At 40.3% G+C, this 20,916-nt stretch overlaps 1 protein-coding gene across 1 annotated transcript in view; it reads left to right on the top strand.

Moving 5' to 3' along the window:
- Window positions 1-12,172, top strand: part of COL11A1 (collagen type XI alpha 1 chain) — a 287,116-nt gene extending 274,944 nt beyond the window's left edge. Inside the window, exons 66-67 of the mRNA XM_038745119.1 lie at window positions 1,005-1,238; window positions 10,405-12,172. Of these exons, the coding sequence (XP_038601047.1) occupies window positions 1,005-1,238; window positions 10,405-10,551 (381 nt within the window). The 3' untranslated portion in view covers window positions 10,552-12,172. The remainder of the gene's footprint in view (window positions 1-1,004; window positions 1,239-10,404) is intronic.
- The last annotated feature ends 8,744 nt before the right edge of the window (window positions 12,173-20,916 follow it).

Below are 20,916 nucleotides of genomic sequence, written 5' to 3'. Positions count from 1 at the left end.
TGACTCCAGTGATACCTGAGAATTTGTCTTACCTGTCCACTTATTATTTTGTGATCCAATCTAGGAATGCTCAATTTTGATGCAGAAATCTCACCCTTGCCTACTACTCATTCCCTTTCTACTTTCTCATTCCTTACTCAAACCATTTTACTCATTCTTGCATATGTATATACAAACACACACACACACACACACACACACACACACATATTTTCATATAAGCTAAATGATCCAGTCACTACTGACTTCCAGGACAAGCTATAATGTCGAGTGAGGATGGAATTATATTCCTTAATAATACTGGTCTTTAACTAAAATTGCAGACTCTGAACCCATGTTTAATGTGTTCCTGTAGGGGGAAAAAAAAGAATTGGGTGTGTTTGTGTGTGTGTGTGCGCATGCGTGTGTGTGTGTGTGTGTGTGAAAGAAAAAGAAATACCCTGATTAGTCATTTTCAATCAATAAAAACATTTCTACACATTGCAATCTTTAATGAAGGAGAATCCTGGCTTCTCCTTTCGGTGACTAGGCGCCAGTCAGATATGAAGTGTACCAAAGCAGAGAGAGAAAATGTAAGTGAGCAATAAATGAAACCAGAAAAGTGATAATTCAATAATAAAACAAACAAGTTAAGGAAGAAAAGCACAGTCTTGTAAGTTTTGAATTTTCAGTCCGGATTTATTAAAAAGATCTTTCATCTGAGAATATCAAAGCTTTTCAAACTAATTATACAGATTAAGAAACTGAAACCCAAAGAGATCAACTGATTCCTCCAAAGACTCTGAATGAGTTAGTAACTGACCAGAGCAGGGAGCCAAGATTCAAATCCCCTCGTAGGGCTAGAATCCTTGAAGTGTACTACCTCCCTTTCAAAAAGAGAGAAAATGTCAGTTATTTCATCTGTGTCTCTTAGTACCATTCAGTGTCCGATATGATTTCATTCTTTAATACTATAAAAGAGGAATGGGTCATTCATATATGCCTGTTTATTCTTTTTTCCCCAGCTCTCATATTTGGATGTTGAAGGCAATTCTATTAATATGGTTCAGATGACATTCCTAAAACTACTGAGCTCTGCTGCTAGGCAAAATTTCACCTACAATTGCCATCAGTCAGTCGCATGGCATGATGTGTCGTCTGACAGCTATGACAAAGCGCTCAGGTTCCTTGGGTCAAATGATGAAGAGCTGTCTTATGACAACAATCCTTACATCAAAGCACTCTACGACGGCTGTGCAGTGAGTATTAGCTCTGATTTTTTTCCCTTTTATAGTGTAACCCGGTAGTTTAGTAATCGTCTGATTCAGTCCTATGCTGCGTTACGTTTATGAGGGAATGACATTTTCAATCAATCAATCATATTTATTGAGCGCTTACTGTGTGCAGAGCACTGTACTAAGCGCTTGGGAAGTACAAGCTGGCAACATATAGAGACAGTCCCTACCCAACAATGGGCTCACTTTCATTTCCAATACTGTGACATGATAGGAAAACTGTAATGCAAGAATAAAGAACTTCAGATGTTGATCCCTTAAATGAATTAAAATCAGCCAGTTGGACCATACTTATTGTTATGTATAATGTTCCCTGCCATTCTCATGAATACACCCTAAAAGGATAAAGAGAATTTTAGCACATGGGGGTCACCATTAATAAGATGACATAGGTGTGTACTCTTAGTTCTATGTAATTCCCAGAATATATCTTTACAGGAAGTGTAAATCTCAAAAGCTGTCCAAACATTTGTGGTCTCAGTTTCACTATATTGGGGATCAGAGATTAAGGGCAAACAGTTCAGTGTAACCACATTAAAATGGACTTTACTTTCTATAATCCAGTTAGGAGGGGAATTGCTATGTGACCTTGGGCAAGTCACTTGGATTCTCTGTGCCTCAGTTACCTCATCTGTAAACTGGGCATTAAGACTGTGAGCCCCATATGGGACTAGACTGTATCCTACCTAATTAGTTTGAAGCTACTCCAGTGCTTAGTAAAGTGCCTGACACATAAGCGCTTAATACCATTAAAAAATATTGTCATGACATTTGGGTCCCCATTTCACCATGCTAGCTCCCCCTTCTAGACTGTGAGCCCGTTTTTGGGTAGGGGCCATCTCTATATGTTGCCGATTTGTACTTCCCAAGCGCTTAGTACAGTGCTGTGCACACAATAAGCTCTCAATAAATATGATTAAATGAATGCTAGTGCCTGCCATTTCTGATGGTTTCCTGAACTGCCTGTGTCCATTTCTCCAAATAGGAATCAGTTTTAGATTAAATGCCTTAAATGAAGGAGCCACAGGTCATATTAACATACAGGCCACTGAATCAATCAATTATATTTACTGAGTGCTTACAGTGTGCAGAGTACTCAACTAGGGGTTTGGTACAATGCAACAGAGCTGGTAGAAACGTTTCCTGTCCACAACAGGCTTCCAAAATGCACAATTGTCCTTTAAAAATCTTGGAATGCCTTTATAACTGAATCATATTGCAAGTAGTAATGAAAATTGAGTACTGACTGCCCCTGTATTCATTAAAATACGTAAGCACAGAAATTAGAAAAAGTTCCCTTGCTTGAATAATATAATAATTTGAAGAGATCACAGATTTTTGTACGATAGCAAATATTGGGCCATTTGTTCATAGTCCGTACTGAAGTCTTAATTTTTTTCCCAGGTAACTGACAAACCTAATGGTGAACTTTATCTAATAGGCTTTTATTTAGATAATTCCACATTTATTTTGAAATAAGAAAAACCTAGTCAAAACCCAGTAAGGAAAGCTTGCAGGGGCCATTGCATCTCTGAACAGACTTATACTGAGATTTTCTGGGAAACATATCCTGAAAGTGTTTGGCACCCAGGAATTATTTTTTAAGAAGGTTCTTCTCCTCCAACCTTGTGAAGGTTTAAGTTTCATTCTTCCAAACTCCATGATGGAGCTGAAATCACTGTTTTAAATACAGGAATAGGTACAGCCAGGGTTTTCTCAAGGGGCACGGGTGAAAAAATATTTTTCAGCATGCTAATGGGAGGAATTTTTCTGCTGCATCCTAGTGACTGAACTGAGATTGATTTTTGGAAAATATTTGAATGCCATATAAACATGTAATCTAACAATCAGTGGTATTTATTGAGCACCTACTGTGTACAGAGCACTGTGCCAAGCATTTGGGAATGTACAATACAATAGAGTTGGATGACGTGATCCCTGTCTACAGGGTGCTTACCCTGTAGAGAGATATATTTTAGGGGCTGGGGGACCAAACAAGAGCTCTTTGCTCAGACAATAATGGACCTAAGAAATGGATAAGGTGAAATCTGTAATGGGAGGAAAGGAGGTGATTCCAATCAACAGCCAGGAGAGTGTCCCTCTGGGCTCAGAATCTAAGGTATTTGGAGAAGATATTTTATCCTCATTTTACAAATGAGGAAACTCAGGCACAGAGAAGTGAAATGATTGACCCAAAGTCACGCAATTCATTCATTCAGTCAGTCAATGTCAGTCAAAAGTATTTATTAAGCACTTATTGTGTGCAGAGCACTGTACTAATCAATCAATCAATCATATTTATTGAGTGATTACTGTGTGCAGAGCACTGTACTAAGTGATTGGAAAGTACATTCAGCAATAACGAGACAATCCCTGCCCACAGCATGATCACAATCTAGAGCAGGGTGGGGAGGGAGGAGACAGGCATCAATGCAAGCAAACAGGTATCAATATAAATAAATAGAATTATAGATATATCATATACACATAAGGTCTGGGGGGGAGGGAGGAAGGGAGCGAGTTGTGGTGACGTGAAAGGGAGAGGTAGCTGATGAAAAGTGGGGCTTAGTCTCGGAAGGGCTCTTGGAGGAGGTGCACCTTCAGTAGGGCTTTGAAGGGGGGAAGACTGACTGGTGCATTTGAGGAAGGAGGGCGTTCCAGGCCAGAGGTAGGATGGTGGGCTAGGGCTCAGCGGTGAGACAGGCAATATCGAGACACAGTGAGAGGGTTAGCCCCGGAGGATTAGAGTGTGTGGGCTGGGATTTAGAAGGAGAGAAGGGAGGTGAGATAGGAGGAAGCAAGATGATGGAGAGCTTTAAAGCCAATAGTGAGGAGGTTTTTGTTTGATATGAAAGTCGATAGGCAACCACTGGAGATTATTGAGGAGGGGGGTGACATGCTCTTAAAGTTTCTGCAGAAAGATAATCTGAGCAGCGGAGTGAAGTATAGACAGAAGTGGAAAGAGGCAGTAGGTTGGGAGGTCAGAAAGTAGACTGATGCAATAATCCAGGCAGGGTACGATGAGTGATTCTAATTTGGAAATGGTTTGGATTAGGCCAAGTTGCTTCTCAATTTAATTAATTAATTAATTTATCTGTCCCTCACTTACCTCATCTGTAAAATGGGAATTAGTACTGTGAGCACCATGTGGGATATGACTGTGATCTACTTGATAGGCTTGTATATACTCTGACGTTTAGTGCAGTGCCTAGCTTAGAGTAATCACTTAAAAAAAGTACCATTAAAAAATTGTCAGCTGTGTGACTTTGGGCAAGTCACTTAACTTCTCTGTGCCTCAGTTACTTCATCTGTAAAATAGGGATTAAGGCTGAGGCCCCCCCGTGGGACAACCTGATCACCTTGTAACCTCCCCGTGATTAGAACAGTGCTTTCCACATAGTTAGTGCTTAATAAATGTCATCATTATTATTAGTGTTATTATTAAAAGGGAAAAAAAGAAAAGCCAGGTGAGATCTGCAATACTGTGAATTCTTAGATTAGCCACTAGGTGGCAGCATAAATCACACTGCCAGGCCCTTGTTACATAAGTGCATTCATTCATTCATTCAATCGTATTTATTGAGCGCTTACTGTGTGCAGAGCACTGTACTAAGCGCTTGGGAAGTACAAGTTGGCAACATATAGAGACGGTCTCTACCCAACAACAGGTTCACAGTCTAGAGGGGGGGAGACAGAGAACAAAACAAAACGTGGACGGTTGTCAAGTCATCAGAATAAATAGAAATAAAGCTAGGAGCACATCATTAACAAAATAAATAGAATAGTAAATATGTACAAGTAAAATAAATAGAGTAATAAATCTATACAAACATATATACAGGTGCTGTGGGGAGGGGAAGGAGGTAGGGTGGGGGGATGGGGAGGAGGAAAGGAAAAAGGGGGCTCAGTCTGGGAAGGCCTCCTGGAGGAGTTGAGCTCTCAATAGATAGGAGCAAATGGGTGGTAGCATTCAAAGATGACATAACCCACTCAATCAACCACTCAGTGGTATTCATTGAGCGCTTACTATGTGCAGAACACTGTTATAAGCGTTTGGGAGGGTTAAATACAAGAGAATGAGCAGATTTCCATCACCACAGATGGGAAACAGAAGGACAGGGTAAAACAAAGCCTCAGACACTACTGCCCTGCAGCTGAAAATAGGGTGTCAATTGCTAGAGATAGACCAGGTTGGCAAGCTGTAACCAAGAAGGGAGTGGTTTTCAAAGCAAAAGTTTCATATGAAAGGGGGAACTAGGAAGCAAAAGAGAAAAGAGCTATAAGTGAAACAAATATTAAGTGCAGTAACACAAGGGACAACCTTTTTACGTGACCAAATGGTTGGTCCCACTTGGCTTTTTGGCCACACATTTTAAGCTTCAGTTTGTGTTCTTCAAATACAAAGGCATGCTCAATCTTTCTGTATATATATGTTTGTGTGTGTGTGTATATATATATATATATATATATATGTATGTGTGTGTATATACACATATATGTATATATAATGTATATATATATATATATATACACATTTACATGTTTCTATAAAGAGATATAAGTATACATACACACACATACATATATAAATACATGCATTTACAAATGGGAAAAGTTGAGCACTTAGTTCCAAGTAGTCCCTAGGTTATCGAAGTTCCTGATGAGCTATTTGCCAACTTTTTGATGAGAGATTATGACCTTCAGTCAGCTGGAACTGAATGTAAGGCCATTGGGCTCAACAAAATAAACTGCCTGAATTCTGACCCCTGAATGACAATCTTTAGTGAAACAATAGAAAAAATAAAAGCTTAGAATTACCTCTAAAAGGGATTTTACCATGGCACTGTATTTCAATCAATCAATTCTGTTTGTTAAGTGATTACTGTTTGCAGAGTACTGCATTATGTGCTTGGAAGAGTGCAATAAAACAGAGTTGGTAGACATATCCCCTAACCCAAATGAGCTTAAAGATTAGAGAGGGAGACAGACATTAATGAATTACAAATATCTACATAATCAATCGTATTTATTGAGCGCTTACTATGTGCAGAGCACATAAGTGATGTGGAGCTGAGGATGGGGGGAATACTAAGTGCTCACAGGGTACATATCTATATACATAGATGACACAGAGTTAGAGTCAGTCAGGAAAAAGAGGGCTTAATTAGGGAAGGCCTCTTGAAGGGGATGTGACAGTATTAGGACTTTGAAGTTGGGGAGATTGGTGATCTGGTGTATATGGAGGAGAAGGTAGTTCCATGCCAGAGGAAGGATGTGGGAAAGGGATCAGCAGTGAGATAAATGAGACCTAGGGACAGTGGTGTGCATCCTGAGCTGTAGTAGCAGATCAGAGAGGTAAGGTAGGAGTGGACAGGGGACTGAGTTCAGCTTGTAAGGAATTACTCTTTGATGAAAAGTTGGAAGGAAACCCCTGGAGGCTCTTGAGGAATGGAGAGATGTGTACTGAATGTTTTCTTAGAAAAAATGTTAAAGCAGCAGAGTGGAGTATGGACTGGAGAGGGGAGAGACAGGAGGCAGGGAGGTCAGTGAGACGAGAGTTACAATTGTCCATGAAGGATCAGATAAGAGCTTGCAACAGCATAGTAGCAGTTTGGATAGGGAGGAAAGGGAAGATTTTAAAGAAGTTGTGAAGGTAAGGCCAACAGGATTTGGTGACAAATTGACTATGTGGATTGAATTAGGGAGGTGAGTTGAGAATAATGACAAGATTATGGGATTGTGAGACAGGGAGAATAGTGGTGTTGCTTACAGTGATGGAGGAGACAAGAGGAGGACATGATTTGTTTGGGAAGATGAGGAGTTCTGTTTTGGACATATTTAATTGGAGTTGTCAGCAGGACAACCAAGTAGATTACGTGCTGAAATCACGAGTAGATGTGATATGGCAGAGAAGGAAAAAGGTCAGAGCTGGAGAAATAGATTTGGGGATTATCCATATAGAAATGTTAGTTGAAACCATAGGAGGGAAGGAGGTCTCCAAGGGAGTGTGGCTAGGTGGAGAACCCAGAACTGAGCCTCGAGGGACCCCACGTGTCAGAGTACAGGAAGCAGAGAAGTGAGGCTGGCGGGGACGATCGAGCGATGGTGTTTAGCGAGCACCGTACTCAGCTTGGGTGAGGGCAGCAGAAGCAGTGGACTTGTTCCTGCACTGCAGAAGCTTATGATCTAATGGGGGAGATGGGCAGACGTTCGTTATTTGCAAACCCAGGGGGAGCGGGAGGAAAAATGAGGAAATCACCAGTTGGTGGCATGAGCAGCCCCAGAGTCCCGCACTTGGTGGGGGCCAAAGTTGGGGGTTCTTGATGGCGTCTTGGGGGGAACACTGTCACTAGGCTGTGTCTGGGCTCTGTTGGGTCTATAGGGAGTGGGACGCCTTGGAAGCCCAGGGGAAAGGGGTGGGCAGCGTCTCGATACCCTGTCTCCCCCTCTAGACTGTAAACTCGCTGTGGGCAGGGAATGTATATGAGGTTTTGTTATATTGTACACTCACAAACACTTAGTGCAGTGCTCAGCACACACTAAGTGTTCAATAAATACGATTGACTGACTGGGGCATATTCATTCATTCAATCGTATTTATTGAGCACTTGCTGTGTGCAGAGCACAGTACTAAGTGCTTGGGAAGTACAAAATCTGCAACACATTGGCCTGTCTGATGGGAAAGGAGATGACTTCTGAAGTCCAAGGTCCCAGGGGCCCTACCCAGAATCCTAAACCTTGGGATATGGTGGGGGTGGGGGGGGCCACAGGTATGTGCATGTATGCATGCGTTTATGCATGCGCATATGCCCGTGGCTCAATGGAAAGAGCCCGGGCTTTGGAGTCAGAGGTCATGGGTTCAAATCCCAGCTCCACCACTTGTCAGCTGTGTGACATTGGGCAAGTCACATCACTTCTCTGTGCCTCAGTTCCCCCATCTGTAAAATGGGGATGAAGACTGTGAGCCCCACGTGGGACAACCCAATCACTTTGTAACCTCCCCAGCACTTAGAACAGTGCTTTGCACATAGTAAGCACTTAAATAAATGCCATTATTATTATTATTATTATTATCCTGCAGGAGAGATTGAGTAGGAGCAGTCAGAGATTGAAGGAGAATCAGGAGAGTACAGTGTCAGTGAAACCAAGGTTGGATAATGTTTCAAAGAAAAGGGGGTGGTCCCATCAATCATATTTATTCAGTACATGTAGAGCACAGCGTGGCTCAGTGGAAAGAGCACGGGCTTGGGATTCAGATGTCATGGGTTCTAATCCCGGCTCCACCACATGCCTCCTCTGTGACCTTGGGCAAGTTACTTAACTTCTCTGAGCCTCAGTTACCTCATCTGTAAAATGGATATTAAGACTGTGAGCCCCACATGGGACAACCTGATCAGCTTGTATCCCCCCCCCCAGTGTTTAGAACAGTGCTTTGCACACAGTAAGTGCTTAACAATACCATTATTATTATTATTACTAAATTTGGAAAGTACAACCTGAGTTGGTAGACACATTTCCTGCCCATAATGTGTTTACAGTCTAGAGGATGAGATAGACATTAATGAGTACATAATTTATAGATATGTATACAAGTGCTCCGGGGCTGATGGTGGGGTGAATACCAAAGCCCAAAGGAGAGAGACCCAATGCATAGAATCTGAGAGAGAGTTAGAGAAAAGAGGGCTTAATTGGGGAACACTAGTGGGTACAACCCATATGAGAGAGGCAACACTTAACTACAGTGTCAAAGACAACTGAGAGGTCTAGAAGGATTAGGATGCAGCAAAGGTTGAATTTGCAAGAAGAAGGTCACTGACCTTTGAGAGGGCAATTTTGGTGGAGTGAAGGGGGCAGAAACCAGATTGTAGGGGATTAAGGAAAGAGTAGGAGGAGAGGAAAGGGAGAGAGTGGATATCAAAGAGTTTGAAAAAGAATGGTAGGAGGAGGATGGGATGAGAAACAGCATTGCTTGGTGCATAGACCATGGGCCTGGGAATCAGAAGGACCTGGGTTCCAATCCTGGGTCCACCACGTGTCTGCTGTGTGACCTTGAGCAAGTCACTTCACTTCTCTGGACTTCAGGTACCTCACCTGTAAAATAGGGATTAAGAATGAGACCCATTTGGGACAGGGACTGTGTCCAACCTGATTAGCTTATATCAATCTATCCCAGAAGTTAGAACAGGAGGTCATTGGAGTTAGGAGTGAGAGGAAATTGTCAGTGGATAGGTCATCAGGGAGATCCATATGGATATCGAAGTCCCTAAGCATCAATGATAGGATGGAGAAAGAGAGAAGGAATGTTAAAGAGGGCTAAACATTTTTCAGAAAGTTGGAGGAGGGGTATGAGGGTGATAGATGAATGTAATCAGAGTGAATGGTAGAGTCACATGATACAGGGCTTCAGAGAAAGGCAAAGAGAGGGATGGAGCAGATGGGATGATGTGAAAGAAGTACTGCGGAGCAAGAAACCAGCAGAGGATAGTTAGCAGAGGAGGATCCTGCAGGAGAGATTGAGCAGGGGCTGTCAGAGATTGAAGGAGAATCAGGTGAGGACAGTGTCAGTGAAACCAAGGTTGGATAATGTTTCAAGGAGAAGGGGCTGGTCCAATTAATCATATTTATTCAGTGCTTACTACATGTAGAGCACAATACTAAATGATTCGGAACGTACAACCCCAACCTCGCCACTTGTCAGCTGTGTGATCTTGGGCAAGTCATTTAACTCCCCTGTGCCTCAGTTACCTATGTAAAATGTATATTCAGACAGTGAGCCCCAAGCGGGGCATGGACTATGTCCAACCTGATAAGTTGTATCTTTCTCAGTGCTTAGTACAATGTCTGGCACATAGTAAGCACTTAAAAAATACATTAAAAAATGGAGAGAAAGAAGCTGACACTTCCCCTTTTCTAAGTAAGATCTGGGGAGAAGGAGAAGATGAGGGCCCCCTGGCAAGAGTGTCAGGGGAGACAGTGTCAACTAAATTTCCACTGATGGTGTGGGGGTTCCACAGAACTGGCTTGGCTGAGGTTGCTGGGGAGTGGATCAGGCCATGTGGTAGTTTGGGTTTGCATTATGTGTGATGTGTCTGTATTTTCTATTCATAACTTTATTTATTTCATTTTACAGTCAAGAAAAGGCTATGAAAAGACTGTGATTGAAATCAATACACCCAAAATAGACCAAGTTCCTATTGTTGACGTGATGATCAATGACTTTGGTGATCAGAACCAGAAGTTTGGGTTCGAAGTTGGTCCCGTGTGCTTCCTCGGTTAAGATTAAGACAAAGAACAGAAAAAACAATTCATGTTTCCTTGGTTACCACCAGCCCACTTCATGCCACGTGCAAGTTTTGAATAAGAATGGTGTAGAAAATATGTCTTGCGGTGTATGTATGTATTATCTAGAAAATAATTGTTGCCCTTGTAGGGCCAGAATCACATGACTTAAACTTATTTGAAAAACACGAAAGACATAAGGTACTGTGGCAGAGATAGAACATCTAGGGTTGGTTTTAACCACCCTCACTTTTCTCCTTCCCCTATTTGATTCCTTTGGTGCTGTAAAAAAAAAAAAGTTGTGGTGCTTCTCTTCCAACAAAAGAGGCTACGGAGGTGTGTCTAATAAATTGTAATTATTTTATGTACAGTACTATACTGTTTTTCTGTATCCATGTCCAAAACTTGCATGTGTCTCTGAAGTACATTTGGCTCTCATTTTATGACCATTCCCAAAATATTGTCAATAATTACTGTGTATGTATTATGAAAAATAAAAATGTAATTTCCAGTGACTCCAATTCCCTTGTTCTGATTAATAATAAAATCCCTTTGTATATATGGATGTTGAAAAGCTCTACTATTTGATGTAGCCAACACACCCTCAGGTGGCAAAAACTGGAAGCCCTTGGCAGCACTTTCACACCAACCCTACCCTGCTGGAATTATTACCTTGCGAGGAATTGCAAGAAAAACGAGTATCCATTGAGGTGCTATTTTCCATGGTGCTATACTTCAGCCTTCCTTTCTTCTTTTCAGAATTGAGGATTTCATAAAAAATACCTGTATATACCTAAAATGAACAAGTTTATATTTTGGGATGAGAGAAATGTGTTGTAGGAAACAGGACTTAATTTTAAAGCTATCTGTTCAAGTCTTCGTGGCATATATGGATGATCCTCTAGTCTTCCCTCCTTGTAGCTCATTTAAATATGTTTCCAGTATGCTTCCTTGAACCATATAAATATGAAAACTGGAACTTAGGCAATTATTTATGAATTTGTGCAGTGTTTACTTAGTTCATGTTCAGCGATGAACATTCTTGTACTGCATTGGATACCAAGTTGCATTTCCCCATGGTCTTAGGGCTCTCCCCTGATTGCCTATATGATCAATAGGATAGTTCTATATTTTCAAGCTAAGGCCTTAGGTCATGTGATTCTACCTAGTGATTCTATCTAGTTGCTAAGCAACACACGAGGGGACTTACCCACAGAGCTTATTTTGGAACCTAAGCTGTTTTAATTGACTATCCACGTCTCAAGTTTGGTTTGTTTTTCCCTCTAAACTATTTTTCTTCAGGTAGTCGGAAGTGAAAAGAAAATTTCATTTTACCATCCAAATCCTTTTGTAATTATTTTTCATAATATATGTAAGACTTGAAAATAAATGTTTGTTACTTTTCTTATATAAATTGTTAAATTAATTGAGACCCGCTTCCACTGGCTGACTTTCAACTGGTATTTTTATCATGAAAGAGTATACGTGTAAAACTGAAATTTACAAATGAGCAGACTGTCACTCAGAAGTTCTTTTATTTTTGAATCTGAATTTGTAACTATCACCTCAAGAGGGAAGATGTGGATTTTATCAATAAACTAAAGTCTTGTCTACCTGGATTGGTCATTCTGTTTCTTAACTAAAAAAATGTTCAGTAAGGTCATGGGATATATTCTTCTTCCAGACCATCCAGAATGAGATGATTATATAGTTCAAAGGATTGCATAATACAAATCAGATACGGGTAATTATGATTTTCCTAAGTACAAAGGATAGCTCTCAAGCCAATATGAAAATTCAAGTGGCCAGGTAATAGAAAACAAAGTAATTTAGAAAAAAATGCTTATTCTATCTATATTTCTCATAAAAATCCTTCCGATTTTACACCCTTCTAATTGCTCCCGGTCTTTCATTCGGGCATCTATTGGTGCTCTTTTCTCTAAACCTTTCAACTGGTTACATGGTTTTCAATGAGCTTCATGCTAGCTTGAAGGAGGAATATTTTTCTAGTATTAAAAAGCATTTTGGTCAAAGTAAGCATATTTTGCTCTCTCAGAATTGGATCATTCAGTTAGTGACTTATATTACATAATTCAAGAATAAAAATATCTTGAGTGTGAACTGCATTTTGTTTTCCAAAATTCTTTCACATCAATTCCCTCCTTTTCTTTCTCATTTTCCTGGTAGGTATTTGATACCTGCCTGTTAGATAGGGAGAGGCAGGTGCCAATACCTTAGTCCTACAAATGAAAAAGCGAGTCTCAGAGATTGTGTGTCTTCCCTAGTTATCCAGTAAGTTAGTGGGAAAAAGAAGATAAAAACTCACGTGTCTTCTGTCTCCAGGACTCTCACTCTTTCTGGTTCATCTTGCTCAGTTCTCTTCAGCTGCAACAAGGACACCTCATTTCAAACTGGCAAATTCCTTGCTGTTTCTAATACCCCTTTGAAAGGAATGATGCTAATAAGGATCAACGTGAGTTAGAGACCAGATCTACAGTGCATACTGAAGTGCAGATGGGGCAATTAATCATCTAGTTCATTTGCCTTATATTAGCAGACAAAGCAACATGGTTTAGTGGATAGAGCATAGACTTGGGAGTCAGAAGGTCATGGCTTCTAATCCTGGCTCTGCCACATGTCTGCTGAGTGGCCTTGGGCACAACGTCTCTGTCTCAGTTACCTCATCCGAAAAAAAGGGCATTAAAAATTGTGAGCCCAATGCGGGACAGGGACTGTGTCCAATCTTATTAACTGGTACTACACCAGCACTTAGAACAGTGCTTGGCACATAGTAAGCACTTAGTAAGTACCATAATCATTAATTATTAATTAATTAAATACCTTTCAGCCTCCTAGTTAATACTGGGCAGTGTAGACCCAGCTGGAAATGAAGCGACCTGTATTGTGAAATGCCATCTTGCTGACAAGAGGAAGAAAATCTGAAGCAACAACCATGGGAATGTAGAGAGTTGTTCCCCACAGAATGAATATCTTCTCAGTCTTGCTCACATAGCTTCCCTTAGGAATGTGGAGGAAGCTCGCAAGAGCAGTGACTTGTAACTCTCCATCTTTTCCCCCAAACCACTATCAAAAATCTCAGTTGAACATTACGGACAACTAAAAGGGGTGCCAGCAGCCAGTTTGGGGGCACTAGTCCTCTCCTCCACAAAATTCAGGCAAATGGTGCAAATCCACAAGAAATCAGAAACTATCTTCATGAGAAGCACAAAATAAGCCTATAACATATTTAATGCCCTCCCCCCAACCCCCAAGAAGCTTACACCCTTTCTGGGGAAATGGACATAGAAGCAATTGTAAGTAGAATTATTCAATTAAGTAACATTGTGCAACTGAATGATATATAAATAAAAGTGCTGAGAAGGGATATGAGCAAGTAGTCAAACTTTGGAGATGTCTACTTGGATTTGTATGAAATGCAGGGGCTGGAAACAACTCTGGATTAATTGAATCAACTGAATTAGTTTGTGATGGTTGTCTCAATATACCATACGTAGTACTAGGGAGGGGAGGGGTGATACACAAAAATGAACTCGACAAAAAAAACTCAAGTTCATTTTAACTAATCATTTCAACCTCTTCTTCCACTAAGCCACTTTCCATAGATGGGAAAAAGTGAGAACACTGACTTGAATTTTCATGTTCCCTTCCCTGGCAAAGTTGTTGATATCAGTGAAATGACCAGAAGCCAGGAAACCCTAGACAGAAAGACAAGGGCAAGAATGTAAGCCCAGATTGGAGAATCAACTTCCAAAGCTGAATATGTATCCTAAAGAGAAGAAGCTACTGATTCTCAGCACAGTTTCACCAGCATTAGAAATTAAAAATAAAGATGGAGGCTTCATGGTAGTGCCTGTGGATGTATGGGGGGAAAAATTCAGAATCTACCTGATATCCATACATACAGAAACTACATCATTTCAGTGAAAGGAAAATACGTGCCTCAGGGTTTCTGTCTTTAACAAAAGGAAACAGTAGAAATCACAAAGACAACTTTTTGAGTGAAGGAATACATCATGAGCTCTGATCGCTCTTCTCTGAAGTCTCATATTTCCTCTGCCTTCAGAATATCTCCATTTGGATTTCTCACTGACACATTAAAAACTTACTGCCCAAAACTGAAGCCCTCATATTTCACCAAAGACTGTTCTCCTCATGACTTTCTTATCACTGTAGAGAGCACCACCAGCCTCCCTGTCTTACAAGACCATAAACTTGGCATCATCTTTGACTCATGTCCCCCATTCAACCTACACATTCAATCTGTCACCAAATCCTGTCGATTCAACCTTCACAACACTGCTAAAATCCACCCTTTTCTCTCCACCCACTCTTGACTACTGCACGACTCCTCATTGACTTCTTGTGTCTCCCCACTACAGAGCATACCTCCCTCCTGTGAACAGGTCATTTTTCAACCAAAAACATTCATTCCAAGTCTCTCCACTTCTCAAGAACATCCAATGACTGCCCATCCACCTCCACATCAAACAGAAACTCCTTACTATTGGCTTTAAAGCACTCATTCAACTCACCCATCCTACCTCACCTCACCAATCTCCTACTACCCCACTTCCATTCCTCTAGCTGCAGTTTACTCACTGTGCCCTGATCTCGCCGATCTCATCACCAATCCCTTTCCTAAGTCCTCCTCAGAGCTTAGAACTCCCTCCCCCTCCACCATATCACCACTGTCTCCACCTTCAAAGAATTATGAGTCATACCACCTCCAAGAAGCCTTCCCTGATTAAGCCTTCATTTCCCAGTTTCCTTTCCTTTCTGCATCATCTATATCTTTGGACATCTGATAGGCATCCCACCTCCAATCCCACAGCACTTATTTATATCTCTTTAAATAATACATTTATATTGATGTCTGTCTCCCCCTGTGATTAAAGCCTGGGCCTGGCAGTCCGAAGGATCCGTGTGACATTGGGCAAATCACTTCACTTCGCTGAACCTCAGTTACCTTATCTGTAAAATGGGATTAAGGGTGTGAGCCCCATGTGGGACAGGGACTGTGTCCAAACTGATAAATTTGTATATACTCCAGTGCTTAGAATTAGTGCCTGGAACATAGTAAGCACTTAACAAATATTATTATTTTAGAGGAACAACGTGGCTTAGTGGAAAGAGGACGGGCTTGGTAGTCAGAGGTCATGGGTTCTAATCCCAGCTCCACCACCTGTCATTCATTCATTCATTCAATCAATCATTTATGGAGCGCTTACTGTGTGCAGAGCACTGTACTAAGCACTTGGGAAGTACACGTTGGCAACTTATAAAGACGGTCCCTACCCTTGTCAGTTGTGTAACTTTGGGCAAGTCACTTCTCTATGCCTCTTCTGAAAAATGGGGATTTAAGACAGAGTTCCATGTGGGACAACCTGATTATCTTGTATCTATCCCAGCACTTAGAACAGTGCTTGACACATAGTAAGCACTTAACAAATCCCATCATTATTAAGGCAAGGAACATGTCTGCTAATTAAGTTGCATTGTACCCCCATCCCAAGCACTTAGTTCAGTGCACTTAGTTCTTTGAAGGTGGAGACAGTGGTGATATGGTGGAGGGGGAGGGAGTTACAAAATATAATTTCTATAAATTGAATTTTTATCTCCTATTTCTTGACAGAAATAACTTCTAATCAGAATGACTTAACAGTTTTTCACATAGCCTCTAGCTCCTTAACAGTGAAAAAACAAATTTTTGCGAAGTTCAAATCTATTACCCTTTGACTTCTTCCCATCAGATCTTCCCTATTCTACTATACTTAGCCTGGTTAAATTTCCTTTCCTAAAGTTCACTGCCTTTATCTTGTTGCTTTCTCTCTAACTTTCCCTTGAGATCATGTATTTAATGCTTATTGAAAGCACTTCAGTTGAAATTTTCATTCACCTTTAATTAATCTGAAAGGAAAAATAAAATCAAGTGAGCCTGCTGAGTTCAAACTTTCTGGTCTGTAAATTGTGCTTGTTATAGCCTGCTAGAGTTTTACTTAAACTTATTGTAGTGAAGGTTGAAAAAGCTTGATTTGACCTTCACAATGCTGACAATAAATTTGCCAAAAAGACACCACCTATCAGAGCATAAAACCCCTAAGCTTTCAAGAGCTTCAGTGTAATATTTTACTGCATAAGAGATTGATCTTCAGAAACACACTACACTGACTTCTTTACTTCTTCTCAGAAGGCCAAAGAGATAAGTTTAGTTCCATTTCTTACAGTGCTATATAATACATCATATTCCTTTTCATCGTGTACATTGCCAAGAAACATGTTTTCAGGATCACATGTTTCAATCTCTTTTGAAAAAAACACCACTGACTAATGAAAATAAAGTAGAAACTGGATTTTGTTCAGCACCAAAACATTTATACCTTTCTCTACCACTGAAATAGAAATTTCCTATGTGAAAAAATTAACTGATAATAAAACTATGTCTAAACTTTAGCCGTTTCCTGTGGCTTTTGCATTGTAGATAGACTGTTTAAAGGTGTTTTCCCAGTCTAGAATAAATACATTTGCACATTATTTCCACCCAAACACCATAACTTTCAGAAAATCTAAAAAGAACATTGATTGAGGGGTGGAGTGGTGTTGGGGTTCTTTATGCATGACATCATTGATGGTACACAAAGTTATGGATCTTTGGGGACTCAATCAATTGTGCTTATTGAGTTCGTACTCTGTGAAGAGCACTGAACTAAGCACTTGAGAGAGTACATATGACAAAATAACAGACACATTCACTCCCTGCAGTGAACTTACAGCCTAGAGGGAAACATTGCTATAAACAAATTACAGATATGTGCATAAGTGCTACGGGGGTGGGGGTGAATAAAGGGAGCAAATCAGGGTGATGCAGAAGGGAGTGGGAAAAAGAGAATTAGGGCTTAGCCAAGGAGGTCCTCTTGGAAGAAATGTGCCTTCAATAAGGCTTTGAAGGTAGGTAGAATAATTGTCTGTCAGATATGAAGATATGTACATAGGTGCTGTGGGACTGAGCATAGGATGAATATAAAGGTTCAAGGGAACAGATCAAAGTGCATAGGCTATGCAGCGGGCGGAAGGAGTAAGAGGAAACGAGTAAGGGGAAACTGGGCTTAATCAGGGAAGGCTTCTTGGAGGAGATGTGATTTTATTAAGGGTTTCAGGGTGGGGAGAGTTGTGGTCTGTCATATATTGAAGGGGAAAGAGTTCCAGGGAAGAAGGAGAACTGGGAAAGGGGTCATCAGCAATATAAGACAAGAGAGAGGTACAGTAACTAAGTTTGTGTTAGAGGAGCAAAATGTAAGGTAAGAAGGGGAGAGCTGATTGAGTGCTTTAATGGGCAGAGAGACATAGAATTGAACTTTTTTTTAGAAAAATGATCTGAGTGACAAAGTGAAGTACAGAATTGGGCAGAGACAGGAGCATGATGCAGTAGTTACAGTGGGATATAAATGCTTCCTTGGATCAGCCTAGTAGCAATTTGGGTGTAGAAGAATGGGCTGATTTTAGTAATGTTGTGAGGTAGAACTGACAGGATTTGGTGAGATTGAATATGTTGGTTGAACGAAAGAGATGAGTTGAGGATAATGTCAAGGTTATGGGTTTGTGAGATAAGCAAGATAGTAGTGTTGTCTACAGTGGTGATAAAGTCATAGTGAAGTCAGGGTTTCAGTGGAAAGTTGAAGAGTTCTTTTATGGACATGTTAAATTTGGGATATCGGCAGGAAGACAATTTTGGTGTTTTTAAGTGTTTACAATGTGCCAAGTGCCATACTAAACTCTTGAGCAGGTAACAATGTAAGTAGATAAGACACAGTCCCCGTTCCACATAAGGCTAGAGGTCTACATTGGAGGTACAGTGTAATTCAATCCCCATATTAAAGATGAGGTAATTTAGTTAAATGAATTGCTCTAGGTTATCCAGCAGGAAAGAGGCAGAGGCGAAACTAGAACCCAGGTCGCTTGACTCCCAGTTCCATTATCTTTCCACTAAACCATGCTGGAGAAGCAGATATTACCATAAATCAATCAATCAATTGTAGTCACTGAGAGCTTACTGTGTGAATAGCACTGTACTAAAGCTCTTGAAAGAGTACAATATAACAGATACATTCCCTGCCCACAATGATCTTACAGTTTATAATCATTTTCGGATAAGGAGATTGAAAGAGAGGTTAAGTGACTTGACCAGTGATCAAGCAGCAGGATCATGGCAGCCCACTGGGACCAGAATCCAGGATTCTTTGGCTCCCTCTCCCATATGCTTTTCATTAGCTCAATTTCCTGCAACCAAAGTCTCATTAGTCTTCTGATCAGGATTAATTCTTGGTCTAGGGATGAAGAAGGTCAATTGGTCTGTGGCAATAACTTTGTGAAGGAACATAAGTTTGATCCTTAAGTGTATGATGTTTTGTAGTTTGTTATATGTTCTTTACACAGTGCTCTTTGAGCTGAAATTGTTAACTTTAACCCCCCCTTTTTTTAGGTTAGTTTGATGAAGTTGAAAAATCTTAGCTATCTGGTTAGTTCAGTAGTAAATCTGCTTTATATTGGTTAACTCCAGGAGGAAAATTGATCTAATATTGTCAGGATACTTGGGTGGTTGATGAGGCACTGTAGAAAAATGAAGTAATCATGCTGGAACTCAACATTAAGTAAGCGCTACCTTCCTTAAATACCTAGAATGAGGGGCCCAACCACCCTGACTTTGTCAGAGTCAGAGGAACTGGTTCCTTATCCCATATCCACCACTTGACTGCTCTGTGGCCTTGGGCAGTCACTTCACTTTTCTGGACCTCAGTTCCTTAAGCTGTTTTAAGGGGAAGAAATTCCAGGTCTCCCTCATACTTACACTATGAGTACCATGTGGGAACTGTGTCCAGCCTAATTTTTGTGTATCTACTTTCAGTTTCTAGTACATAGTTTGGCACATGGTTAGGACTTAAATGCAATTATTATTATTTTTCTAGACTAAGAGAATGGAATAAAAACAAAGGAATGTATTCAAAAACAATGAGATATGGAATCTGACTATAATCCAAAAGGGTACTGTGCCTGAATGCTTTGAAGAACTATAAAACTCCAATTCCTCATATCTGCAAACAAGTTTGAATGGAAGCACAATAGAATATAATGTAAGAAAGTAAATTCAAAAAGTGATTTCAAATCACAAACTAAGATTTACACCCCTAACTCCTAAATAGACCATTATCCATGACTTTCCTATCCTACCCATCCATCAGCTTAATGAATTAATTGCATTGATTAGGAGACATGAACTTGACTATGTTCAGCATCTCTAGAGAAAAGATATCGCTTCAAGTCTTTCTCATTGACTTTCCTCTTTCCTGTCTCTACTGCCTAGTCCATATTTCATTCTGCTACCCAGATCATTTTTCAATGCATGTCTTCCCTCTCCTCAAATACAAGTTTTTTGTTGTTTTTCTTTTATAGTGGTGAAGTTGGTAAATAGAAATGTGCATGGCACTGAAGACTTTTTAATCAAATGAATATTGAAATTTCTAGAATGTTCACTAAGTACTTGCACATGTATGCTTCCTTTTTATGTCATTTCCTAAGACTTACTACATGTCAAGCACTGTTATAAGTACCCTCCACCTTCACATCAAACAGAAACTTCTTACCTAGTGCTTTAAAGCATTCAATCAGCTCTCCCAATCCTAATTTACTGTCCTTCTCCAACCCAATCTACATATTTTGCTTCTCTAACACAAACCTACTCACTGTACTTTAAGAATTCAATAAATACCATCAATTTTAATAATTGATTGATTTCTTCATGGCATAGTGGATACAACACGGGCCTGGGGGCCAGAAGGACCTGGGTTCTAATGCTGAATCTGCCACTTTTCTGCTGTGTAACCCTGGGCAAGTCGCTTCACTTCTCTGTGGCTCAGTTACCTCATCTAGAAAATGAGGATGAAGGCTGTGAGCCCCATGTAGGACAGGGGCTGAATCCAACCTGAGAACCTTGCATTTACCCCAGTGCTTAGAACAGTAGCTTGGCATGTAGTAAGCACTTAAAATACCATTACTATTATTATTATTATTATCATTATTATTATCATTATTATTATTATTTCTATTATAAAAGGCTAAATGTATTCCATCTATTATACTCTTTCATTTGAGTTTCAATATGAAAGCTCAATTAGGCTATGTTTTTCACCTCTTTTTCTGTTGAAGATTGAGTCTCAAAATATGGGTAATGCTTTCTCCATCATGCCTCAAAACGGCCAATATTTCAGCTTCGGGGCTGTTCTAAAACCTAATGCAGTCTATGTCAGTACTTTTCCTTCGGATAGTTAACCCAAATTTTCCTTTTCTTAAT

This window comes from Tachyglossus aculeatus, chromosome 4, assembly GCF_015852505.1.
Source record: "Tachyglossus aculeatus isolate mTacAcu1 chromosome 4, mTacAcu1.pri, whole genome shotgun sequence".
Taxonomy (NCBI): Eukaryota; Metazoa; Chordata; class Mammalia; order Monotremata; family Tachyglossidae; genus Tachyglossus; species Tachyglossus aculeatus.
The sequence above is the reverse complement of the archived record's forward strand: the minus strand, read 5'-3'. Positions and strand labels throughout refer to the sequence as shown.